This window comes from Antechinus flavipes, chromosome 3 (genome assembly GCF_016432865.1).
Source record: "Antechinus flavipes isolate AdamAnt ecotype Samford, QLD, Australia chromosome 3, AdamAnt_v2, whole genome shotgun sequence".
Lineage (NCBI taxonomy): Eukaryota > Metazoa > Chordata > Mammalia > Dasyuromorphia > Dasyuridae > Antechinus > Antechinus flavipes.
In genome coordinates this window covers 516,480,471-516,508,082 of record NC_067400.1, presented here as the reverse complement: position 1 = coordinate 516,508,082, position 27,612 = coordinate 516,480,471, and the positions used below count along the sequence as shown (strand labels likewise).

The 27,612-nt window shown below is 38.7% G+C and overlaps 1 protein-coding gene across 2 annotated transcripts in view; it reads left to right on the top strand.

The window, feature by feature from the left end:
* The window catches only part of ACER3 (alkaline ceramidase 3), a 190,268-nt gene extending 162,881 nt beyond the window's left edge, over nt 1-27,387 (top strand). For both annotated transcript variants that reach the window (XM_051987064.1, XM_051987065.1), the window contains 5 exons: nt 5,206-5,264; nt 15,688-15,789; nt 16,576-16,680; nt 24,109-24,154; nt 24,673-27,387. In XM_051987064.1, the coding sequence (XP_051843024.1) occupies nt 5,206-5,264; nt 15,688-15,789; nt 16,576-16,680; nt 24,109-24,154; nt 24,673-24,729 (369 nt within the window). In that variant the 3' untranslated portion in view covers nt 24,730-27,387. The remainder of the gene's footprint in view (nt 1-5,205; nt 5,265-15,687; nt 15,790-16,575; nt 16,681-24,108; nt 24,155-24,672) is intronic.
* The last annotated feature ends 225 nt before the right edge of the window (nt 27,388-27,612 follow it).

Below are 27,612 nucleotides of genomic sequence, written 5' to 3'. Positions count from 1 at the left end.
GGAGTAACTCAGAGTGTTTAGATTCTGAGTGTATATCTGTATACATAACCTCACATACATACCAACATGTTACATATCAAGGAAGTAAAGAAACCACAATCCTCAAAGACTAAGAGGATTTGCCATTCAAAAGGTAGTGTAAGAAGGATAAAATTGTTTGATTTCAGTTCAGTTCAGTTTTTCTCCAAGTTGGTTACCTTCTCTGGTTTCCTGTTCTGCAAAATGAGGGCCGTGGTTCACTTAAAGATAGGCATTTGACATCAACTTAGATAAAAGTCTGTGGTAGAGTATCACAGAAACCTGTATTTTGCTCTGCTACACTGTCAACTCTATAATGTCCTCAAATCCATTGCTCCCTAATCCTTTCAAAGATATTATCCTGCAGAACTGGATCACTCCTACCCACTAGGTACAAGAGAAAATTATGAAAATGACCTGTGTTCACTACAAATTTATATTACATAACCTCAACTTGGCCCTCATTGCCATAAGGCAATCCTTTTATATATCCCTAGTTGATTAACTATTCCATTCACCCCAGCAGCTTTTCCACACCTTTTCATCCCTCCCTCTTCCCCTATCCTTTCTGCTGAGAACTTTGCCTCATATTTCATTGAAAAAAAAATGATGTTATTCATCAAGAGCTCCCTTTTCTCCCATCCTTTTCATTTCACTTTCAGGTACCTTTAGCTGTTATTTCTGTAATCACTCCAGTTTCACATGAAGAAGAGCCCCTTCTTGCTAAGTCATTTACCCTTCTACATGGGCAAATAATCTTATTTTGTTCCATCTTCTCTAGAAGAGTGTCTCTTGTTATCCATCCTTTCTCAGTAATCTTTGATCTCTCCCTATCTACTGACTGCTTTTCTCCTGCCTACAAATATCTCCCATTCTCAAAAACCATCATTTGATCCATTCATTATCATTCCATCTCTCTTCCTTTTTGTGGCTTAACTTCTTACAAAGCTTTATCTGCTGTCTATACCGACAGTTCCTTTCCTCTTACTTCTTAATTCAGCATTCTAACTTCTGACCTCATTATTCTATTGAAACTGTCCTGTAGATATTTAAATTCACGTGTCTAAATCTACACTCTTTCTCCCAAACTCCCCTCTTCCCTGCTACCTTATTACTAACATCTTTACCATCTGTCACCATCTTCTCTGTCACTCCCACTCACAATCTTGGTGTCATCCTCAGCTCTTCATTCCCCCTATTCAGTTGTCTCCAGTCTACTCGCCTTATTTAATACTATTCCCCTTCATACATTCTAATGTCTAACCAAACGGGATTAGCTCTATTCTATTCCACCCGCTATTCTTGTTCTGTTCTTTCTGAGCTGTGCGTTCAGCATCCCCTGTGCCTGGGATAAATGCCTCGGTGTCTTTCTGAGTATTCCTTCTCTCAGGACCCAACTCAGATACCACCTTTTCTCTGAAAGTGTCCCTGAACTCTTTCCCTCAGAATTGAAACTGAAATCTCTGTTCTCTAATTCATAAAACTTAGAACCTCTCCTCTACTTATCACAGCTTCTTTTATATTATTGTGTATTTGTCTTTATCTCATTAGGTTGTAAACTAATTAAGAATTATATCTCTGATGAACAAAAAAACATACAAGTGTGTGTGGGGCGGGGTGGAGATAGGTTGGTCAAGGGGAGAAATAAGAAATAACCAGTAGACAGTTTTTTACAAAAAGGCAGTATATAAAAATCTTCTTACAAAACAGACTCTTTGGGATAATTGTGCATGGCACCAATAGATCCTAGTATGGAAAGTGCTTTAGTTTTTTATTTTTGTTGTTGTTTTGTTTTCTCAGTGGTATTTTATTTTTCCAAATACATGTAAAGATAGTTTTCAACATTCATTTTTGTAAAACTTTGTATTCCAGATTTTTCTCCTTACCCCCCCCCCCAAGACAGAAAGCAATCTGATAAAGGTTAAATATGTGCACTCCTTTTAAAACATATTTCCATATTTGTCATTTGTGCAAGAAAAATCAGATCAGAAGGAAAAAAAGAGAAAGAAAAACAAAAAGATGAAAATACTATACTTCAATCCACATTTAGTCTCCAAAGTTCTTTCTCTGGATATGGATGGCTCTTTCTATCCCAAGTCTATGGAAATTGTCTTGAATCGTCACATTGTTGAGAAGAGCCAAGTCCATCATAGTTGATCATCATATAATCTTCTTGTTACTGTGTACAGTAGCCTTCTGGTTCTGTTCACTTCACTCAGCATCAGTTCTTTCCAGGCTTTTCTCATAATTTCTTATAAAACAATTTCTATAACATTCGTACACTATAATTTATTCAGCCATTCTCACTCAGCTTCCAGTTTCTGGCCACTACAAACAGGGCTGCCACAAACATTCTTGCACATACAGGTCCCTTTCCCTCCTTTAAGTTCTCTTTGGGATATAAGCCCAGTAACACTGCTGAGTCAAAGGGTATGCATGGTCTGATAGCTCTTTGGGCTTTCATAGTATGGAAAGAACTTTGTAAAGCATAAGGTCCTTTTGAAATATGAACCCAGTATTACATTGTGTTCCTTCAGGCACAGGTGAAGTTCCACAGGGATGACAATTGCTTTCTGTAAATTTCAGCTATCTCACAGATTTCTCTCCCAACATACCAATGAAGTCAGCAGGGCCAGAATCATAGATCTAGAGCTGGAAGAGATATTGGAAATGATCTAGTCCAGTGAAGTCTTGCCTAAGGTCACCTGAGGAGTAAATGACAGAGCCTGAAACAGACCTGTGCTCTTTTGTGTGCTCTTTCCTTGACACTGAGACTACAAAAGATTTTATGGTGGTCAAATTTTTTTTATAATAAGAGTTTGCCAGCAGACACATTTGCACTATGTTGGAACTAAAGATTAAACAGAGCCAATGAGCAGCATGAATCAGCAGATGGGATGAAATCTTTTTTTTTGGGGGGGGGGAGGGGATGAAATCTTTCAAACAGAGGGAGGCAGTTGATGTGTATTATAAAGAGCATTGTATCTGAATCACAGAACCTGGGGCTGAGTTCCATTTCTCCAGCTTACTAGTTCTCTAAATGTGGATAAACCACTTCACTTCCCTCATCCATAAAATGGGGACAGTAAAGCTTTCAATATCTTCTTCACAGAAGTCTTAGGAGGAAAGTACTTTATAAATCCAAGAATGCCATAGAAATATGAGTGAGCTGCTATTAGGAATAAATTATAGTCTTTTCATTTGATTTCTTGGCTTTTTAGTTGAAAATTAAAGAGTGTCAAATAGAAATAAAATCTGATTGGAAAACTTGATTTTGACATATTTTTATTTTCATATGTTTTTCCTGTTCCTAAGCTTCAACCATTATAAAAATATTTTGTATTTTAACTGCACTCATGGCATGCCAACACATAAACACAGCACTCATCAGTCTGGCCAAAGAGTTTAGAATCTTAGAGGAGACTGTAAAAGAGGGGGAAGATGAGGAACCCATTACCTCGCTCAATGACTGTGAGAAGATCAATTCTCTCTGGGTTTCAGTTTCTTCTGTAACATGGAGTTGCATTGCATGAGCTCTTAAGTCTCCTTCCAGCCCTGCCATTGTTTCTTCTAAAGTCCCTTCCAGCTGATGTTTTTATTATTAAGCAGAGAGTAAACAAATTATATTGATTCTGAGCTTGGCAAAGTGCACAGGTTCTTGAATTAGAGAAAGAGTCCAAATCTTGCCTCACCGGTATCATCTGGGTCATCTTGAGTGAATAACTCTCTGAACCTGTTTCCTCCTTTTTAAAATGAGAGGCTTTGACTTGTTGACTCTGAGCCATTCTAACTCTGACTTTTTGATGCTATTGTCTTTTGAAAGTGGAAAGGATGGAATTTTTCTGTGGGAGGCAGTGCTCCATAGTGAAATAGCAGTTGGCTAAGGAAAAATCATACATTCAATTCAACTAACCAATGTAGAAAACTGTGTGACTGGGGGTTAATTCCCCTCTCATCCAGTTTCCTCATCTGCAAAATGGGGATAACAGCACTTTAAAGTGCCTACCTTTCTCTCTCTACTAGACGATTCTCTAAAGATACTAATTTGCCACAAAAATGCTAATCTATATTGGTAGAGAAAATCTCTTACTGGGAGATCCCTGCACCAGATGACAGAAAGAACACTTTGCTCACAGGGGTGCTTGTGAGGAACAAATGAGATAATGGAGGTAGTAATGGAGGTATAGAATACTGTGCACAGACAAGGAAGCTTGAGAGAGACGGGACCCAAGGAGGACTGAGAAAGTAGCACAGGATTCAACTCTTTAACAGTGCCTTAGAAGATCAGTCATTTGTGATTTTTACTGGAGGTGGTGTGACATCATAGGACTCATCCTAGAATGGCTCCAAAATCCCTGAGTCCTGGTGCAGGAGATACCAGTGAATTGATGTGTGAGCCTGAATAATCACTTTTACTTCCTGGACTGGTTTTCTATCTTATAGGATGAAGAGGTTAGATGGACTGGATGCATTTTAAGGCCCCTTTACAGCTCCAGCTTTCTGCAGTTTTCTGCATGAGCCCTCCTTTATTTTGCACCTGCTAATCCTGGAGGCACTCTTGAAACTGTAGAATTGAATCAGACTTAACTCACTTCCCAGTGCCTGCTTCCCAGCATCAAATACTCAAGATGGAGTGAAAATTACAAGGAACTCTGAATCACAGAAATAGTCCCAGGTGGAGAGGGGACATGGTCAGCAACTACCCTGTACCAACAAGGAAAATTTGCACAAGTCACATAGAATAAATGGCAGGGCCAAGCTAGAGTCAGGACTCCTGATTCCCAGGCCAGATTTTATTGTAATACACCAAACTTCTAGTTTCTTTCACATTTTAGCAAATATTTAACAAAGTCCAAGTGCTTTAAATTGCAGGTGAATATCATCAAACTGACTGACAGAATATTAGTTCTTCCTATTAGTCTCCTAATACAGTATCCACTGTTTAAGCATGGTATCTGGCACAGAAGAAGCACCTAATTGATTTACTAATGGATCAAGAGAGAAGCAAATGTCTGATTTTTAGGAGTATAAGTACAGAAAAACAATTTCATTTTTATTTGGTTTTTAGTGGTAGAGGAAGAGGCAAAACAAGTTCAAATTCATTGTGAATTTCTCCTTGGTAAGTGAAAGTTCCTTTAAAAAAACTGTTGAAGGTGATAAACATCATATTTTCTCTTTCTCCTTCAGGTCATGTATGGACTATTGGTTTTTGCTCTAGTTCTGCGGTCTATTTATATTGTTACATGGTAAGTCTTACAACATCAACTCTATATTGTTAGGGAGACTAAAGTATGACAATTACATATACAAGACTGCTCTTTAACAATTTTTCTTTTTTAATCCAATAATGAACATCATGAATTGTTCTTAAAGCCTGTAACAATACTAAAAAAAGACATTTGTTTAAAAAATGCACCTGTTTGCCCACCAGCAACTTTAGAACACAGGATATTGAATCCCAAGGGGCTTTAGAATATACAGTGCTATAGCTAGAAAAGGACCTTTCTTTTTACAAATGAGGAAAATTAGTCTCAGAGATGACAATGTCTTAATTTTGTTACTATAAGAGCAATTAGAAGAATATGTAGACAGAGGGTATGGATAAAATATGACATTGATGGACATAAGATGACTCAAAAAACCATGAAGCTTAAACCTTAAACCTCCTCAAAACTGGTTCAAAGACGGAATAGTGCACCTACACAGTTGGATATAAAAATCTATCTTACCTTACTTACTGAGGGGGCACTGATTAAAGAAAAGGCAATGTTCAGAAGTAAAACTCTTATAAGAAGGAAAAAGGTGGGAGGTCAGAGAGAGGAGGGATGAACAAGTAAAAAATAACATGGAGAGAAATACACATTACTATAAATGTGGGATGAATTCACACATAAATTAGAAGTAGATAGCAAAATGGATTAAAAAACAGAATCCTATAATATATTATTTTTAAGAAATACATTTGAAGCAGAGGCACATACACAGGGTAAAAGTAAGGGGCTAGAGCAGAATCTATTATGCTTCACCTGAAGCAAAGAAAGCAGGGATAGCAATCATGATCCTCAGACAAAGCAAAGGTAAAAACAGATCTAATTAAAAGAGATAAAGAAGGAAATTATATCTTACTGAACTATATCACAAACTGCAGTCATCAATACTGAACATATATGTACCAAATTGGGGATAACATTTAAATTTTTGAAGAAGTTGAATTAGTTACAGGAGGAAATATATAATAAAACTAAACTATTGGGGGATCTCAACTTTCCCCTCTCAGAACTAGATAAATCTAAAATAAATAAACAAGAAAGATGTTAAATGGATAAATAAAATTCTGGAAAAATTAAATATGGTAGATTTCTGGAGAAAATAGAGTAGAAATATAAAGGAATATAGCTTTTTCTCAGTAGTACATGGCACCTACACAAAAATTGACCGTGTATTAGAACAGAAAAACCTCACAACCAAATACAAAAAAGCAGAAAAAGTAAATGCATTCTTTTCAGATCAGAAGGCAAATAAAAATTACATTCAGTAATGGACAGTGGAAAGAGATTAAAAAAAATTGGAAATTCTAAAAAGCAAATGGGTCAAAGAACAAATCATAGAAACAGTTGACAATTTCATTGAATAAAATGATAATAATGGGATAATGTAATAAAATTTATGGGATGCATCCAAGGGAGCCCTTTGGGGAAATTTTATTTCTCTAAGTTCTTACATCAATGAAATAGAGAAAGAACAGACAGCTAAAAAGCTAGAAAAAGAACAAATCAAAATCCCCAATTAAACACCAAATTGGAAATCCTAAAAGTCAAAGGAGAGATCAATAAAAATTAAAAATAAGAAAGCCATTGATGTAACAAATAAAACTAGAAGCTGGTTTGTGGAGGGAAAAACCTAGTAAAATAGAAAAATCATTGATTAATTTGATTTTAAAAAAAATAAGAACAGAGCACCAGCCCTATAGTTAGGAAGACCTGAGATCAAATTTGGTCTCAAACACTTAACACTTTCTAGCTGTGTGACCCTGAACAAGTCATTTAACCCCAATGGCCTCAGCAAAAAGAAAAGAAAAGAAAGAAAAAGAAGAAAACCAAATTCCTAGTATCAGAAATGAAAGGGTTGAATTCACCATTAATGACAAAATTAAGATAGTTGTTAGGAGCTATTTTGCCCAATTATATGCCAGTAAATTTGACAGTCTAAATGAAATAGATGATTATCTATAAAAGTGTAAGTTACCCAGATTAACAGAAAAAATAAAATACTTAAATAACCCAATCTTAGAAAAAGAAATTGAACATGCTATCATTGAACTTCCTAAGAAAAAAAGTCTCCAGAACTACATGTATTCATAAATGAATTGTACTAAACATTTAAAGAACAATTAATCCCAATAGTATGTAAATTATCTCCAAAATAATTTTGGAAAAATACATGGAGTTCTACCAAATTCCTACGAAATACAGATATGGTACTGCTACTCAAACCAGGAAGAGCCAAAATGGAGAAAGAAAATGAGATTAATTTCTCTAAGGAATACTGATACAAAAATTTTTAAATAATATGCTACCAAAGAAATCACAGCAATGTATCACAAATATTATACACTATAATCAGGGGAGATTTATACTAAAAATATAAGGTTGGTTCAATATTACAAAAACTATCAGCATAATTAGCTATTAGTAACAAAACAAATTATATGATTATCTCTATAGATGCAGAAAAGGCATTTTACAAAATACAGCACCACTTCCTATCAAAAACGAAGGACAATCAGAATGTCAGTTTGGAATAGACAGTGTATTAAAGGAAGTAATAGAAAATCATGCTGCAGAGATAGGTGTGGGGCACATTGCAGAGAGCTTTAAATGTCTGGCTGAGTAATTTGTATCCTAAAAGCATTAGCAAACACTAAAAGATTTTTTTAGTAAGGTAATGACATAGTCAGAGCTGTGTTTTGCAGGTATCAGTTTGGTAACTTAATGAAATCGGGGAAGAGAGAGACTGTAAGCAGGGAGACTAATTAGGAGGCTATTGACGTAGTCTAGGCAAGAGGTAACGAAGGCCTGAAGGAGAGCAGAAGCTATGTAAGTGAAAAGAAGGGAGTGAATATAATCAGCAAAGCTCAGCAACTGATGGAGGCGGAAAGGGAGGGAGGGGAAGAGTTAAATATGACTCTGTGTTGTAAACCTAGGTGACTAGAAGAGTAGTGTCCACAACAGAAATGGGGAAGTTTGGAGGAGGAGGAGAGGAGCAAGATAGGGAATTGGTTTTATATTGAGTTTTGAGATACATATGGAGCATGTAGTTGGGAGCATTCAGCAATCAGTCCTCGTGGTCAGTATTGGAAGTACAAGTACAAAGAATGAAAACAGTATTCACGGGGAATTTATCTTATGTTAGAATCCTTTCAAGGTGTTAAGTCACTAGAGTTGATAGAAACAATGCTTACACCTTGGAGAGTTCACACATTAGCTCACACATTAAAGTTCACAAGTTCAGGAGATTCACAAGTCACAGCTCCCACAATCCTACTCTCTCAGAGGAGGCATCAACCTTTGGGTTCACACCTTTAAGAGATCATATATAAGGAGCTCCTGGAGTCACTTGGAGATATTGAAAGCCACAAGTCAGTGAAGAGTCAGTTGAAGAGATTGAAAGCCAAAAGTCAGTCAGTTTGGGGAGATTGAAAAGCAGAGACTGCAGTCGGACAGAACAAAGGATGCGGAAGAGGAGAGGCTGAAGCTGAGGCAGAGGCAAAGGACTAGCAACAGGAGCTCTTGGAACCAAGGAAGGAGATAGGCCTCTAAGAAAACTAACCGGACTATTTTGGTAGAAACAATAAAGGATCTGAAACTTTTATCAGCTGGCTGCATTTGAGGTGATTATTATACGGAACTGAAACTAAGGCTACCTCCAGAAGCCCCCCAAGAATTTGCTCCCAGAGAATGATCATATTATACAAAAGAAAAGAACACCACAATCTTGCAATAGGATAGGCAAAACAAGGACATGTATAATGACATATTTCATAAATATAAAGTGAATAAGGACAAATATATGAAAAGTCGTTATGTCCCAAGTTGTTTAGGAGGGAGTATTCAGGGGATCAAAAAAGGTTTCATATAGAAGATGGTCCTGGAGATTCATTTTAAAGGAAGGAGTTGGTGGGGTAAAAGAAAGGGGGCAAAGCTTTCCAGGTTTAGGGAATTACCAACTCACCAGCAGAGATGGGCAATGGAGTGTGAGGGACAGAAAGGAAGCTAGTGTGGCTGGCTCAGAGCCAGGTCCTGTTAGGCTGGAAAGACAGATGCAGTCCAGTTGTCAAGGAGCTTTAAAAGCTAAACACAGGGATTTCTAGTTAGTCCTAGAGATAATAGAAAAGCCAGACTTGAACTTAAGTGAGGAAGATGTAGGATGGCCCAGAGTAGCAAGGAGACCACCTAAGAACTATTAGAATAATCTAGGTGAGAGGGGAGGAGGAACTGAGCTAAAAGGGTAATGAGCTAAGGTGTGAATAGAAAGAAGGGACCATGGGCTCATAAATCATGAACAGCATAAATTACAGGTTTACAGCTAAAAGGAGCCTTGAAGGCCATCAAGTCCAATTTCCTCATTTGAAAGATGGAGTAACCGAGACTAAGAGGTTTAACATTACCCAGAGTCATCTAGTTCCTAAGTGTCTGAAGCAGGAATATAAATGTGGGTATTCTGGATTCTAAGCCTACTGTTCTCTTCACAGCTTTACCTAGCAGCACTATTTAGCAACAACTGCTAAAGCAGAATTGGAGTTCATCTGAGAGATTAGAACTTATATATAGATATATATTTTCTTTAATCTTCACAATAATCATGTGAGATAAAAGCTTTCTTTATTCTCATTTTACAGATGAGGAAACTGACACTTAGGTTAAGGTAATCCATCTAGGCTCACAAAGCTAGTAATTTTCTAAAGTAGAACTCATTCTGGTCTTCCTTACTAGATTTTTAAATTTCTATTTAGTTATTTTTAGAATAATTTCTTTTTAAATTTTGAGTTACAAATTCTCTCCCTCCCTTCTACCCACTGAGAAGGCAAGCAATATAATACATGTGAAATCATACAAAATATATTTCCATATTAGTCATAGTTTTTCAAAAGCAAGAAAAAATTTTAAAATAAGCAAAGTATATGTCAATTATCAATTCTCTTTCTGAAAGTGATTAGAATTTTTTCATCAAGATTCCTTTGACATTATATTGGATCATTGTATTGATCAAAGTAGCCAAGTCTTTCTTAGTTGATTATCATAACATTGTTGGTATTGTATACAATGATTTCCTGGATTTTCTTATTTCACTTTGTATTAGTAGATCTTGGCATGTTTTTTCTGAACTATCACCCTCCACTTTCTCATTATTATAAGTATAATAGTATTTTATAACAATTATATGCCATAACTCATTCAGCCATTCCCTAATTGAGGAGCATCCCCTTAATTTCTAATTCTTTGCTACCACAAAAAGAATTGATAAAAATATTTTTACATGTAAGTCCTTTTTATTTTTCTTTGCTCTCTTTAAAATACAGACCTAGGTCTAGCTGTACCAGATCTAAAATTGTATTATAAAGCAGCAGTTACTAAAACCATCTGGTATTGGCTAAGAAATAGACTAGTTGATCAATGGAATAGGTTAGGTTCAAAGGACAAAACAGTCAATAACTTTAATAAGATAGTATTTGACAAACCCAAAGACCCCAGTTTCTGGGGTAAGAATGCACTATTTGACAAAAATTGCTAGGAAAATTGGAAATTAGTATGGCAGAAACTCGGCATTGACCCACACTTAACACTGTACACCAAGATAAGGTCAAATGGGTTCATGACCTAGGCATAAAGAATGAGATTATAAATAAATTGGAAGAGCATAGGATAGTTTACCTCGCAGACCTGTGGAAGAGGGAGGAATTTATGACCAAAGAAGAACTAGAGATCACTATTGGCCATAAAATAGAAAATTTTGATTATATCAAATTGAAAAGTTTTTGTACAAACAAAACAAATGCAGACAAAATTAGAAGGGAAACAACAAACCGGGAAAACATTTTACAATCAAAGGTTCTGATAAAGGCCTCATTTTCCAAAATATATAGAGAATTGACTCTAATTTATAAGAAATCAAACCATTCTCCAATTGATAAATGGTCAAAGGATATGAACAGACAATTCTCAGACGAAGAAATTGAAACTATTTATAGACATATGAAAATATGCTCTAAATCATTATTAATCAGAGAAATGCAAATTAAGACAACTCTGAGATACCACTGCACACCTGTCAGATTGGCTAGAGTGACAGGGAAAGATAATGTGGAATGTTGGAGGGAATGTGGGAAAATAGGGACACTGATACATTGTTGGTGGAATTGTGAACACATCCAGCCATTCTGGAGAGCAATTTGGAACTATGCTCAAAAAGTTATCAAACTGTGCATACCCTTTGATCCAGCAGTGTTTCTACTGGGCTTATACCCCAAAAAGATACTAAAGAAGGGAAAGGGACCTGTATGTGCCAAAATGTTTGTGGCAGCCCTGTTTGTAGTGGCTAGAAGCTGGAAAATGAATGGATGCCCATCAATTGGAGAATGGTTGAGTAAATTGTGGTATATGAATGTTATGGAATATTATTGTTCTGTAAGGAATGACCAGCAGGATGAATACAGAGAGGACTGGCGAGACTTACATGAACTGATGCTAAGTGAAATGAGCAGAATCAGGAGATCATTATATACCTCAACAACGATACTGTTTGAGGATGTATTCTGATGGAAGTGGATCTCTTCGATAAAGAAAGCTAATTCAGTTTCAGTTGATCAAGGATGGACAGAAGTAGCTACACCCAAAGAAAGAACACTGGGAGATGAATATAAACTGCTTGTATTTTTGTTTTTCTTCCCGAGTTATTTATACCTTCTGAATCCAATTCTCCCTGTGCAATAAGAAAACTGTTCGGTTCTGCACATGTATATTGTATCCAGGATATACTGTAACCTATTCAACATGTAAAGGATTGCTTGCCATCTGGGGGAGGGGGTGGAGGGAGGGAGGGGAAAAATCGGAACAGAAGTGAATGCAAGGGATAATGTTTTAAAAAATTACCCTGGCATTGGTTCTATCAATAAAAAGTTATTTTTAAAAAAATTATATTCCTAAGTAAAATTCAATAAAACCACCAAAATAAAATAAAATAAAATAAAATAAAATACAGACCTAGTAGTGGGATTGCTGAATCAAAGGATATACACAGTTTTATAACTATTTGGACCTAGTTTTAAATTCTTCTCCAGAACGGTTGGTCCACTTCACTGCTCCACCAGTAGTTCATTAGTACTTATTTTTACCATACCTCTTACAGCATTTGTCATTTCTGATAGCTGTGAAGTAGTTCGTTAGAGTTGTTTAATTTGCATTTCTCAAATCAAGTAATTTAGAATATTTTTAATATGATTATTGCTTTATTTTTTAGAAATCTATTAAATTTTCTTTGACCATTTCCCAATTGGGGGTTGATTCTTATTTCATAAATTTGACTCTTTTCTATATTTTCATTTGAGAAATGAAATTTGTTTAATTTTTTAAATATTATTTCATTGTATATGGTACTTTTTAGCAAAATGTAGTATCCACTTTTTCAACCCTGAAGAACTACACTCAGTTTTTTCTGGATAGGTAATTCTTCATTGTAATCCTAGCTCTTTTACCTTCTGCAATATGATATTTTAAGTCTTTTGTCTTTTTTAAAACATGGAAACTGCTAAACTTATGTGATCCTGACAGTGGCTTCATGATGTTGGGATTGTTTCTTTTTGACTTCTTAAAAGTTTTTTTCTTTTTAACCTGGGAGCTCTGGAATTGGCTATAATATTCCTCAGACTTTTCACTTTGGCTTCTCTTCCAGAAAATGATTGGTGGATTCTTTCCATTTCTATTTTACCCTGTAGTTCTTAGATATCAGGGTATTTTTACTTTATAATTTCTTGAAATATGATTTTTATGCTCTTTCTTTAAATACAGCTTTCAGGTAGTCCAATAATTCTTAAATTATCTCTCTCCAATCTGTTTTTAGGTCAGTTATTTTTCTGATGTTCATTCTTTTTAGTAAGTTTTATTGTTTCTTAATGTCTCGTGAAGCCATTAGCTTGCACTTACCTAATTTTAATTTTTAAGGTGTTATTTTTTTCAGTGAGCTTTTGTACCTTCTTTTCCATTTGCTCTATTCTACTTTTTAAGAATTCTTATCTTTTTTTTTCTTTTGCACTCGCAGCAGTACTTTTTTTTAACTTTTTTATTTCAATGGGTATTTTATTTTTCCAATTAATTACAAGTAAAGATAGATTTCAACATTCATTTTTGTAAGATTTTGAGTTCCAATTTTTTTTCTTCTTCCATCTCTTACTTCTCCTCTTTCAAGGACAGCAAGCAATCTGATACAGTTTATACATGTACAGTGATTTTAAACATATTCTCATATTAATCATATTGTGAAAGAAAAATCTAAATGAAAAGGGAAAAATCTTGAGAAAGAGAAAGCAAGCAAGCAGCAAAAAAAGAGATGAAAATAGTATGCTTCAATTTCCACAGTTCTCTCTCTGGATGCAGATGGCATTTTTTATCCCAAGTCTATTGCCTTGGATCACTATATTGTTGAGAAGAGCTGTAATCTTGTTATTGTGTACAATGTTCTTGTGGTTCTGATCATTTTACTCAGCACCAATTCATATAAATCTTTGCAGTTTTTCTGAAATCAGCCTACCCATCATTTCTTATAGAACAACAATATCCCATTATATTTACACGCCATTGCTTATTTAGCTATCCCCCAGTTAATGGGCATCCACTCAATTAAGAAGTTCTTTTCTTCAGTAAATTTTGTGACTTCCTTTTCCAGAAACTCTTTTTTGGGCTTGGGTCCATTTTCTTTGAGGCTTGGTTTTTTTTGGTCATTGTTTTCACATTCACTTCTGAGTTTATACCTTGGGTCTTTCTTGCCATCATAATAACTTTTTATGGTCAACTTTTTTTTTATCTGCTCATTTTTCCAGCCTATTTCTTGTCTTTGAACTTTATGTTAAAGTTGGGCTCTACTTGCCTGTGGATAGAATGAAGCAGGTACTGTGCCAGGCTTTGAGATTGTTAGTATTAAAGTTTTCAGAGCTAGTTCTGGGATCTGTAAAGTTTTGGTGCTTCCAAGGTGCCTTGATTCTGGGAGATCTCTGACCACTGCCCTCCTGGTCTGTGCTTTGATCTTTATCTTATCAAGGAAAGATCCTGGTTTCTGCAGCTACATGCATTAGCATTTTTTTCTGCTTTGGTACTGTGACCAGAGCTTCTGCTTCTATGTGACTGACCACATCTTGTGACTGATTCCTCTCCATCCTAGGACTGAAATTTCTCCTTTTAATGCCTGCTGGATTTTGTTATCTTATTGAAAAGCTATTGATTTTCATGGCTTTATTTTGTACTCTGAAACTCTGCTCAAGCTCTTTACTTCAGTATCTTTACTTATTTCTTAGAATTTTTTAAATAAACCATCATGTCATTACCAAATAGTGATGGGTTCATCTGCTCTTTACCTGCCTTTAAAACCCAATAAATTCAGGACCAAAGCAAAGGTTCCCTCTTCTCAATACTGTTTTATATGGTTCCAGAAATACTATAAGTAGTCTTGTTGCTATTTGTATGTGAATTTCTCATGGAGGATCTACCCAACAGGTTGGAGCCCATTGCATTTTATGATTATGAATGTCTTGGATGTCTTTTGCACTTATCAGGCTTAAGTGATTATTGATCATTACTGCATGAAGTTCTATAAGATCAGAGGAGGAAAAAGCACTTGTGGGGGAGGACGGGGAATTCTAAGGTTTATAGAGAAAGTGGTGTTAGCAATGGACTTGGAAGAATGAGTATAAGGTTACCAGTGGGCTAAGAAAGAAAAGGCATTCTAAGCATAGGAAACAGCATCAGAAAAAAAGGGGGAAGGCAGAAAATCATTAAGACTCGGTGAAAGAACAAAGTCATGTACTTTGAATAAGACATATTGTATAAAGGAAAACTGGAGAAGTAGGTTAGAGCCAAGTTATGGAAAGCTTTAATTGTCTGGCAAAAGAGTTTGGACTATATCTAATAGATGATTGTGAAAGATTTCGGAGTAGATATATAAACATATACAAAGCTTTTAATTGCTAAGTGTGAGCAACAAAAAAGCAAATAAGTAAGACAGTCCTTGCCTTCAAAGAGCATGCATTCTAATGTAGGAAGACAGTACATTAAAGAGAGCTAGGAAGGTTAGAAGGAGAGGATAACACTTGGTATGGAGATGGCCAGGAAGATAGAGCAGGGGAATGACATGATCAAATCGCGTTGGAAATTGTAGAAGACTAGTCTGTCAGTGTGTGCACTATGGATTAGAGGGGGAAGGAAGAGATACTATGTACATAGAGAAGGAGGGGAAGAGCCATAGGGACAAGGCTATAAGGATTAGCCGAGTCCAAATTGCAGAGGGCCATTTATTAAAGGACAGGCTGAAGAATGTATATTTTATCCCATTGAGAGTAGACACGCAAGATTTTTCAACAGTGGATTTAATAGAATTAGATTTTGCTTTTCCTTCTCTCCACAGGGTATATCCATGGCTTAGAGGACTGGGTTATACATCCTTAGGAATATTTTTAATGGGATTTTTCCTTTGGAATGTGGACAACATCTTTTGTGATTCACTGAGGTAAGAAAAACAAACTTAATTACATTTTCCCCCGGAAACAAATATAATAAGTGAGATGTAGTTTTTTAATATTACATATATGTATCTTCTGCCTCATAGAATTGGTTTGAGGAAGGTGCTTTGAAAGCCTCAGAACACTAAAGAAACCTGATCACATGAAGTGTATACATTTCTCACCCTACATATTTGTAATGTAATTTAAAAGTTTTACTCTGAATCCAACAGAAAAATAGTAGCAGAAAAAGCACTGGTTTAATGATAGAAAAACAGAGAGAGAATTCTGATTGACACCAAAATGTAGGAAGTAATCACAGTCACCCTGAGGCACTGGTGCTACAAATATTAGGTTTCCCATTGTGCACAGAACTCTGAGGCCCTAGATCACAGAGTTAGTATGTGAAAGAGATAAAATGCAAACTCAGGCATCCATATTCTAGTCAATATTGCATGTAGTTTGGTCAGAAAACTAAGATTCAGGCCAAAGAATACAAAAGTGTCTGAGTAAATCGAAAGCCTTACTATTCATAGATTTATCCCAGAAAAGTTCCTTTATTTTCCTCAGTTGTGTCATCTATTGAATAAGACTAAAACTGCATTTCTCAATCAGGAGGTGGATTTAAACGGGGCATATGCAAAAAATGTATCCTGAATATTTATTCATCAAATCTATAACAACCCTAAAGAATTACATTCTTTGCCATACATGAAAAACACACACTTAGTAGTAGATGCTATATGCTTTTATGGTTATGCAAAAATTGGTCTGTTCTGTTTTTCTCCTAATAGGAGCTTTCGGACAAAAGTGCCACCTTTTGTGGGCGTTTTTACACAGTTACATGCTTGGTGGCACATTCTTACTGGCCTTGGCTCTTACCTTCACGTCCTTTTCAGGTATGAAGTAGAAATATGGGGAGAGACTGAAAGGGGGAAAAGCATAGCCAATGTAATATAGTCATATGTAGATGGAGGTGTATTTCTTCTGTATTATACTACAAATCCAACACCTAGAAAAGAGATGCTTAGTATGGATTGATTGATTTGCACTATTAGCTGGTCAGAGCTAGCTGTTCCGCTTTCCTTTAATAACCTCATGTGATTAGGGAATTGGATTACTCCTAGCATAATTGAGGACCCTAAGAAGCAGGTAACTACTTTTTTTTTTTTTTTTAGTAGTTACCAAGTATAGATTGGCTCAAAAATCTGAATAAAAGTGGGATGACAGATCCATGTGGGGCACACTAACTGTGAGATGAACCAAGTATTTGGGAGGAAATTGAACCACCAGGAGAAGAGAAGATGATAGCTCTCAATGGGAAAAGGAAAGCTAATGATTACTTCATCTGCTCCACGATTTCCCTTAAAATCAGCTCTGAGCAAAGAAGCAAACTTAGAGGGTCTTGCCTGTTAGAGTCTTATTGATTCAGCTTTATTATTTTTCTCCCCAAACCCCTCCTCCCCGAGATTTTCCTTCTGCTGTAGAGGCTGCCACCATGCTTCAAGTCACTCATACTCACAACTCCTTTGCTGAAACCTAAGTCTGGCTGGGTCGTCCCACATCCTACTTGGTAAACAGGTTTCCTGTTGCCTCCAGGATCACATATAAAGTCTTTTATGTGAAATTTAAAGCTTTTCACCTCCTGGTCTCTTTACAGCCTGATTTCTAGTCTTCTTACATTCTGCCCCTCTCCCCAGCAGTTTCTCACACTCTCATCTCCCATGTTCTTCACGTTAGTACCAGGTGTCCTCCATGCCTGAAAAGCTCTTCCTCCTCACCTCTGTCTCTTAGAATCCCAGGCTTCCTTCAAGATACCCCGCTCTGGACCTTCCCCCTCCAAGTCTAACTTTCCTCTGTCTGTCTGTATCTTGTCTATGCCTATTTATTTAATGTATTAACGAAACTATTTGTTTATTTGTTTGTTTGTTTAAATGTCTCCCCTAGTTAGAAGCAAAATCCCTGGGGACAAGGTCAGTTTTAGCTTTTATTTTTATTCCGAGAACTTGGCACTGAACCTGTTTAACCTGGGGTAGTGAGACTTGCATTGTTTGCCTCATTGAATTTTTGTAAAAAGCTTTATAAAATTATGCAAATGTGAATTATTTAACAAAAAAATTAATCATTCTATTACTATGAATAATATATTTTGGGAATGAGTTTTTCTGACAATTTCAAAAGTTCTAGTTAATCCTAAAATCTATGATTGTGAAAATATTCTTACTTTATTATTTTTCTTATACTCCAATTTTGAAGGATTAGGTTTGGGGCTTGGCTTTTTTGGACCAACTTTCTTCTGAATCCTTAGGAAAAAGAGCCTCAATAGTTCCAGTGTGTTTGAAGGAATAGGATGTACTAGTAAACAGCTCCTACTAGGAAACACAGGTAGTTTCTTTCAGTCTCCTGCTTTGAGTGGCTCATGCCTCAATAACAAGGTTTTCCTGTCTGCCAAAAGGCAACTAGTGCTGACACATACTCCACACTTGAGGCCCAACTTCGAGGAGAAAATAATGGAGGAAACATTTGAAATCAGTTTACAGAACAACTGGTGCATCTCAGCATACTCTTGATGGCCCCAGACACCTTTTCTGTACTAAGGATTTTATGGTTAAAATGGCAGCAGCTTCACCTGGAGAATCCCATCCAGTTCTCTCTTCCTTGTCTCTGGAAGCCTTTACCTCCTCTCTCTCACTTTGCTTTCCCCTATCCTGTATGTCCACATGACCCAACTATGTCCATCCCTTTGAAAAGGGATTCAAAATTAAAAAGTAAAATACATTTTCATTTCTAACCTTTCTCATTCTTTTTCTTCCTCTGTCATTATAATTTCTTATTGATGCTTTTTGTTTTTACACCACGATCATTGCGGGATATGCCTTTCCTGATGCCTCCAGTGAACCGCTCCTTGTGGCAAAGAAAAAAAATATAGTGGGAACAGCCACCAGATCCGCCATTTGTGGTAGCACCCACTGCCCCTCGCGCCCTCATTCCTTGGCTAACGTTAACCACTTTCTGACTGATTTTCAAAAATTGACCATAGTCAGTAAACATTAGATCGGATTTCCGAAGTACACACAGGTGGTCCCCACGCCTGGTCACCTCCCTGTCTACCGAGATAGCCTCTCCACAGCTTCCTTTCGCTGCCCCCTGGCCTTTTCTGTCCCCCTTCTCCACACAATTCCCAGCTCCACGTCCCACAGCTTAAAGCTGCTTTCAGCTCTGGTGGTCTGCGGCCTCGTCCCCAGGAGAGGAACGCATTCCCTTCCCTTGTGGATGTCAGCGTCGCCCCCCCCCCAGACATGTCCTCTCAGTCCTAGTGACCTCAAGGATTTGCAGAAAGGAAAAATAAGTCTTCCTCACAGAAGGGAAGGGGAAGCCCTTCTCTTCTGCAGAGCAGCTGCTCTCCATGCACTGGAACACCGATACTGCAGTCTGATTGTTATGGGGTAAGGTCAGGAGCAGCCTTGCCTTCTGATTGTCATGGTCTGGTTGAATCCGACTCTGGGGGCCCCGTTAGGGGTTTTCTTGGCTAGGACACTGGCGGGGTTGGCCATTTTCTTCTCCTGCTCTCTTTACAGATGAAGAAACTGAGGCAAGCGGGGAGTTAAGAGGCCTGCTCAGGGCCTCAAAGCTTGTGAGTATCTGAGGCCAGATTTGGGCTCGGGAGGACGAGTCTTCTGGAGCCTAGCATTCTGGGCACTATGGCTGCCCCAGAGAAAGCCTGGCATCTTTATTTGCCCCCGGGGCCTTGGCTCCTGGTTTGGATAAGGAGCTAGCTGGCAGAGTGCCTCAACATCCCCTCTTGGGACACTGCTGACCCATGACTCAGGCCTCCTGCGCCCTCAGATTCACAGCCATTCTGGTTCCAGAGCTCACATTCACGGCCCCTCAAAGACAGGGAAGAGAAAGGGCCCAGCATTTACCTTATTGCAGTCATGCTTGGATGTTCATCCTTCAGAGGATGCAACAAGAACACAATGATAAAGGAGATGTGAGGTTGCCCATTGTCCTATAATATTTTTTTTCTCTGAGATAATTGGAGTTAGGTGACTTGCCCAGGGTCACACAGCCAGGGAATGTTAAGTGTCTGAAACCAGATTTGAACTCAGGTCCTCCTGACTTCAGGGCTGGTACTTTATCTACTGCAGCATCTAGCTGCTCCTCATCCTGTAATATTTTTTTTAGTGGACTTCATTCAATTTCATTTTAGCAAGCACACATTAAATACCTCAAGGGGACAAGTCACTGCTCTTTGATAATGAGGGAATCCATAAAGGGTATTGACACCAGCCTGGATGATTGAAATGCTATTGCATGGGTTACATTTATCAGAGAGGTACAGAGTGCTCTGCTACATAAAGTCTAATTTCTTTCCCTTTTCCAAGAGGGGAAAACACTCTTTTTCCTCAGCACTTTCTTAGAAATGACCCCGGCAGCAGCAGTGATGGCTAAGACCTCTTTGAGAATAATTTGAGGCCCTCAGGGTAAGCTTTTTGAGTACAGACTAGATTATTCAATCTCAGGGCACCTTAATTTGATGGCTTGTCATAACAGTTTCTTCAAAACAACCCTAAGAAGTAAAGCGTGACACTTTTTTGACAATTGTAATTTATAGGAAAAATATTCTCAGTGGCTCCACTGTTGTAGCCTGTACTTGATGTTCTGATAAACACTTAGTAAACAGCAAGTATTTAAATCAACTACTTTAAGTAGCCCACACACAAAGCTTAAATTTAAATTGTCTTGCAAAAAGACAATTATTGCCAATAATCATCCCATATATGGGGGCCAACTTTCCAAAGGTTGTGGGCTTTCCAAAGATTTGTGTAGCATAGTGGACTGTGGGGAGGGGAGAGGAACAGGAGAGAAAAAGCTTAAAATCATTCCCAGAAAGACCTGTAATTATTGCCCATTTTTACAGATGAAGGGGACACAGAGTGGTAAAATGCTTTGCCCATAATCACACAGCTTTGTGTCTGTGCCTAGCCTATAACTCAGGTCTCCTAATTCCAATTCCAGTGCTTTAGTCACCTTCTTCATCAAAATCCACAGAGCAACTTGTTCCTTTAAATTCACTTTGATTCATCCATCATTTACTAAGGGCCTACAATCTTCTGGGTTCTGATGATACCAGTCCCTGCGCCTAAGGTGATTCCACTCACAATTATATCTGTGGCTGGCTGGTCGCAGAAGAGAGTTCAGTTGGATTGGAGAGGAGCACTCTGTTGCAGACACAGAGCACTTTGAGAGATTTCACTGGAATGAGATGAAGAGTGGAGCTGGCTGGAGGCAGAAGAAAGCAGAGGCAGAGGCTGAAGGACAAAACCTTTGGATTTGGCGACATTCGGAGGGAGCTCTTGGAACCAAGCAGAGAGATAGGCCTCTAAGCTAACCAGGCTATATTGGAGATAATAAAAGATCTGAACTTTTATCACCTGGCTGCGTTTTGAGAAGAAAAAGCTCACCACATTTTGGCGCCCGAACAGGGACTGATTCAGATCCATCTGAACTAGATCACATTTGAACCCCACATTTGAATTCCAACATTTTGTAACTGCAATGGGGGCAACATCGCGTCAGGCCCCTGGGGCACAGCCCGGGCCCCGGCCTCCCCCTGCCCTCACCAATCCAGCCAGCAGCCGCTCACCAGGGTGATGTCTCGGGAGGCAGCTGCTGCACTCATGTGCATACTCGGCTGCCGAATGGAGCTGCTGCAGTCCAGGGCCCTGGCGAAGGTGCCCACGGTGAGCTTTTTCTTCTCAAAACACAGCCAGGTGATAAAAGTTCAGATCTTTTATTATCTCCAATATAGCCCGGTTAGCTTAGAGGTCTATCTCTCTGCTTGGTTCCAAGAGCTCCCTCCCAATGTCGCCAAATCCAAAGGTTTTGTCCTTCAGCCTCTGTCTCTGCTTTCTTCAGCCTCCAACCAACACAGAGATGGAATGAATCTCTTGTCTCCTTCACTTGGGGCTCAGCTAGCTTTCTGGTGAGTCTTTTGGCTAAGCTACACAAGTGAGATTTCAGTGGAATTATGCCAGAAGCCCTCTCTCCGAGGCAAGGCAGAATATTTTCCACTTGGCTGGCTGGTGGCAGAAGAAGAGTTTTCAGAGGAAGAAGCTACGAGTCGAGAGTTCAGTGGACAACCAGATTCATCTTCATCTCACACCACTGTGGTAGGTGGCTGGGCTTCTGCACGCCCCCCACTGAGACCAAGCTGGTCTGAAAGACTCACCAGAAAGCTAGCCGAGCTCCAAGTGAAGGAGACAAGAGATTTTTTTTTTTTTTGCTAATTGTTTTATAACCACAACAAACTAGTACATAGGATGCCCTGTACAACAACAACACAATAAAGGCTGAAAGCTCGAGGTGTTCCCATGGCAATGCTGAAGATAGTTCAGTCTCTGGTATTTGGAATTTAGGCTGCAGTCCTTGTGATTTAGATGGCTCTCGGGGCAGGAGGCACAGGCCATGCTCTAACCAGACTTGAACAGGAGAATGGCGACCTGGCCCAGGTAGAAGTAGATGAAGTGTTTTGTCTCATGCGTCACGTAGCTGCCGAAGTTTCTCCCCACAATGCAGTGCCAGGTGGGGTTATACTTCTTGTCAAACTCCTTCTTGATATGGGCTGCTATGTCCTTTTCTATGTTATACTTCTCGAGGGGGAATATATTGTCAACAGGGGGATCAGAAAAACCTTGTGCAGGCGATAATGAAAGCCTTGAGGGGGACTAGAGATTCCAGGAGAAAAATGAGAATGAAGAGTGTCCCTGTGTGGAGGATAACCTGGTCAGAACTGAGGATGGGATGTCCTGTATGCAGAATAGCAAGGAGCCCTGTTATGTTGAAATGGAGAATGCATAAGGAGAGAAATATAAAACCATTCTTGAAAGATAAATCGGAATCAGATTGTGTAGCTATTTGAGTCAGTAAATTGTCAGGCATTTATTAAGGACTATATGTTTTGTTCTAAGTCTTGTGTTTATCATTGGAGTTATGAAGAATTCCCAATATAATGCATAAAATGCCTAGTTATAAAGGGCTTTAGATGACAGAATTTGTATTTTAACCTAGAAGCAAAAGCAAATCACTGGAGCTTTAGGAATAGCTTATTTTGTACCTTTGTGATATAATCAAATCACTTAACTCTGTTGACCTCAGTTTCTCATCTGTCAAATTGAGTTGGAAAAGGAAATGACAGACCACTTCTTTGACAAGGAAACCCCATATAGGGTCACAAATGAAAATGACAGAACAACAAAAAAATGTAATCCTATAATCTTTTGTATTCTGTTTATCTGCATTTCTTTCTCATTCCTTGCATGAATTCTGTCAAGAGCACCACCATCCATCTTTCTAGATACCCAAAGTTATAATTTGAGAATGATCCTTGCTTTTTTCCATTTCTACATTTCACATAAATATTCAGCTATGAAGTCTAAATGATTTTTCCTCCCACATCTCCCACTTATCTCCATTCACACAATCACCCTTTTTCTGGTTCAGAGCATTTCTCACCCAGACAATTACAATATTGTTCTAATTAGTTTCCCTTCTTACAGTTTCTCCTCTATCTGGCCCATCCTCCATACAGAGCTTGCTCTTTTGTTTGATAAGCTCTTTCTCGCCTATTCAGCAATCTCCCTTGTGACCTGTAGGATCAAATACAAATCCCTCTCTAATTTAAAGTCTTTAATAACCTGTCTAGAGTGTACCTTTCTGGATGTATTATATATTACTTCCATAATGCACTCTATGATCTAGTCAAACTGGCTTTCTTGCTATTCTTCATGCACAAAATACAATCTTCTCCATACCTTTATAAAAATTATCCCTATATATTTGAATATACTTCTTCCTCACCTCTGCCTCTTAGAATCCCTAGCTATCTTCAAAGCTCAGCACAAATACTACTTTCTACATGAGGCTTCTCCTGACCCCCACTCCTTCTCCCAGCTGCTAACACTTCTCTCAGTGTCTCCTCCCCAAAATCACCTTGAGTTTATTTAGTATATACTTGCTTGCTGAGAAACAGATATCACCTCACTGAAAAGAAAAACTTCCTAATAATCTCAACCATCTGAGGATGGAAAGGATTGTGCTCTATGAGGCAGTTTTTCATCTTTGGAAGTTTTCAAAGACCAAGTGATTATTTGATAGGACTGTTATAGAGGCCCTATTCAGCTGTGGTTTGGATTAGATCAGAAGAGGGGAACAGCTTTGCCCAGAGTCACATAGGAAATAAGTTGCAACACTGACCTCTGAGGTCATTTCCAAAGTGAGATTTTCAATCACTCTGACTCTAAAATGCCCTTTTCTTTCCTTTTCAGCTTATACACAAGGACACTTTTCCTGCGGTACAGACCAAAGGTGAAGGTAAGCCCTAGTCTGAATGCATTTGAATACAAGAATTCCCTGTAGTTTGGCGCCCTAATGTGGCCACTGTCTGATAGATATTGCTCTTAAGCACTGCTTGGTTCTTAAGATTCAGCTAGGAAACCCTGATGTTCTAGACTAGGATGTTCTAACTCAAAGCTTCTTAAATTGTGGGTTGTGAATACGGGGATGATGAAAAATTTGGCTATGGTAAAAGAATTCTGAATGCACTGCCCCAAAATTAATTCAAAGTCAAATGCACAATGAATCCAAGTTACTTCTGACAGTGCTCATCCATCCTGGCTCGCCTGTGCTCACTGCAGCCCGAGTTCTGAATACACAATCTGCGCACTTCGCACGAACCCTGCCAGAAACTTATGAGATAGGAGTGCGGAGAAATCTCTCGTGACAAGGGGTCATGGGTGGTTAGCGAGCCCTGTTCTCCTGCTCTTTTCCTGAGACTTGGACTGAAAGAATGTTCTTTCTCTTTTCTCTCTCCCCAAACCTTGTCTGAATAGTTTCTCCTTGGAATATGGCCCACGATCCTGGTGGAGCCGCCCAAGAAGGACATATGAGAAGAGGGCCCACAGAGAAGCTCAGCCACCCGCTGCTGGCCTGGTTACCTGGGGAGGAGAATCCCAACACTCTCCAAGCTTCCACATTAAATTATGTACCGGCTCTTGTGGTGAAAAGATGCGTCTCTGCCTGTACCACGGGGCCAGAAACACGAGAAGGGCGCGTGGTGGGCCTTTCTCTCATACTGTCTAGAAGAACCCGTATGGTGTTCATGTACATATCCAAGTGCTGCAGAACTCGGGCTTCTCTCATGAGTATTCACTGGTCGTTACCCATCGGTCACAGCAGTGACCTTTCCCTCTTGGATGTGGGCTGAATCTGATCTGTAACTTTTCTCTGTGATTTTGAATGAATATGTAATTGATAATGGACATTGTTGGCTGGGGTGGATCCAGACTAAGTGTCTATCTCACTGCTTAGTAGTGAGCTTACTGTTTAGCCATGTCATTCGGATACCTGTTGAAGGAAACTCAGAAGGTTGTTGCCACGGGGAAAGGGCCCAGCCACAGGGTGGTGGTCTGCTCCACCGGCTGAGCCAGGCGGTTGTGTGCCCTCCGCTGACCCTGGGAGCCAGGCATTCTGGCTCAGGCCCACCACCGGCCCTTCACATCCCTCACTTACCCTCTCAGCCCAGGCACTTGCCTGTGTCTTTGGCCCATACTGGGTCACAGATTCAGCCTATCACAATTCAATCACCATCGAGGGTGCCCATTATCATGTCACTTAGGCCACAAATTGGCCATCCGACATTCCTCTAGCCAGTCCTTGATCCCAGCAATGTTGGGTACCCCCGTGACCCTTGGGAATGTGGTTTACCTTATGGTCTGTTTTCAAGGAACCAATTCATGGTACTGGGCAAGACATTCTCTGTATTCTCTGAGGAGGCCGTGCCAAACAAAGCCCGGTAAATCAAGGTTGGAGCTGAATATTTGGGCTGTGATTTCTTCCTCTTTTTAAGCTAATTAAAGGTGTTATTTCTAACAAGCATTCACACACTGCCTCCAGCTCCTTCTAGTCTTTTGTAGATCCCCTTAGCCTCCCGCTTGTGGTCTAATCAAGCCCGGAGCAAGCTGCCTCTGCTCTGTCCAGTTGTATTCTTGTGCTCACATAATTTTCATCTCCAGAAAATATCAATGAATGACTTACACTAACTTTTCAAATGTTCAGTAATTATAAATTCTCTAAGAAACATGAGACTCCCAGTGAAGTTTGCAACCCCCATATGTCTGCTCCTCTTTGCATCTGAGGGAAGTAGGCCAAAAGCTTGAGAACAGCCTCGGGCAGCTCTGAATTCACCAGAAACTGTTGTCTCAGGCAGTCCTGCTCTATCATCAGACAGCTCATTCTTCTGTGAGTTTGACTATGTGACACCCAGATTCAGCCGAAGGCTCACCGGGTGGCACCTTTGCCTAAAGGGGTGTTAGCAAATGAATGTTGTTAGCGAGCTTACTTCCTAGATGGTAATTCCTTTGTTAGCTCAAGCTGACATTCCCACAGAGAATCTGTTCTAGTTCCTCTTATATGCAATCTCACTGCTAAAGACCTTGACTATTTTTACAGTATTAAATAAGTGACCTTAACACAAATTTAAAATAAACCTGTTTCAGGTTTTTTGGAATTTATTTTAAACGTGTTATTCAATGACCTTTTGTTGCTTTTAAGAGTTTTCCCACTTTTACTCATCCCAATGGCCCTCATTTTCTGCCATTTGGCAAGTCAATGCTGCTTCTGTTCTCTTAGTCCAATTCACCAGCCAGGTTGAGCCCTGCCTAGATTTTGTTGATTTTTCTTCCAAGAGACAAAATGTGAGAAGACACATTGGCTCTGGTTCTCTGTGCCTTAGGATTCTGGGACATTGAAGAATTCTATACACTACAAGTCACTTCTCCGCCTCCTGCCTTGGGAAATCTGAAGATTACCTCTTCCATCCCAATTTCAGCTAAGTAGTTGGTTAACTTTTATAGTCTGTTCTTAAAAAGAGCTTTGGACTTAGAGTCAGAAGACCTGGGTCTGCCATTTATTAGTCGGTTCAGCTTAGATCACATTCCCTTTCTGAGATTCAATATTCATATCTGTTCATGGGAATAATGATCGTACTATTTACTTTGCAGGATTATTGTGAGAAAAACATTTTATAAGTAGTAAAATACCATTTAAATGTGAGCTACTTATATTATTTCTCTACTCTGAACTTTGTTAATACCAATATGCAGCTCTATATCTATGATCAAAGGAACAGAATGAGAGCCCTCCCAAACTTGCTAGGGACATGGTCTACAAGAATTTGAATGTGTTAACTCATCTGTCTGTAGCACTTCACAGTCTATTAGATACCATCTTCCAAGCCTGAAATGGATGGTTCAAACCTAGATCTTTCATATTCAAGTCCTTTAAGGTGCAGCTCAGATGCCACCTCCTCCATGAAACTTTCCCTGAATCATTCAGGGAAAAAAATGATCTCCTCTGTAGACTTTCACAGAGCCCTTTGTTCACCCTCCTTTGCCCCTATCATACACTACTCCTATCATGTTCATGTTATTTCTATTAAGCTGTAAAGCTCCCTGATAACAAGAGCTATGTTGTCATCCTCCGTTGTATCCCTATTGCTCAGCACAATGCACTAAAGCGATCGAATTAAACAAGATAAACAATGTGAATGTCATTTTCCTTGTTTTATAGATAGTGAAATGCCCCATGTTACCCAACTCTGAAGTGGCTCGAATGTCATCACTGCCTTAGTTAGGGTTTGATATAAGAATGATCATAATAAGGCACTCAGAAGTCATTGAACAATTAACACTAAAAGTATTGTGATTTAAGAATATGCCAAAGGACCAAGCTGCTTCAGTTGAGGCAGGGCACTTTTTTTAATGAATAAAACA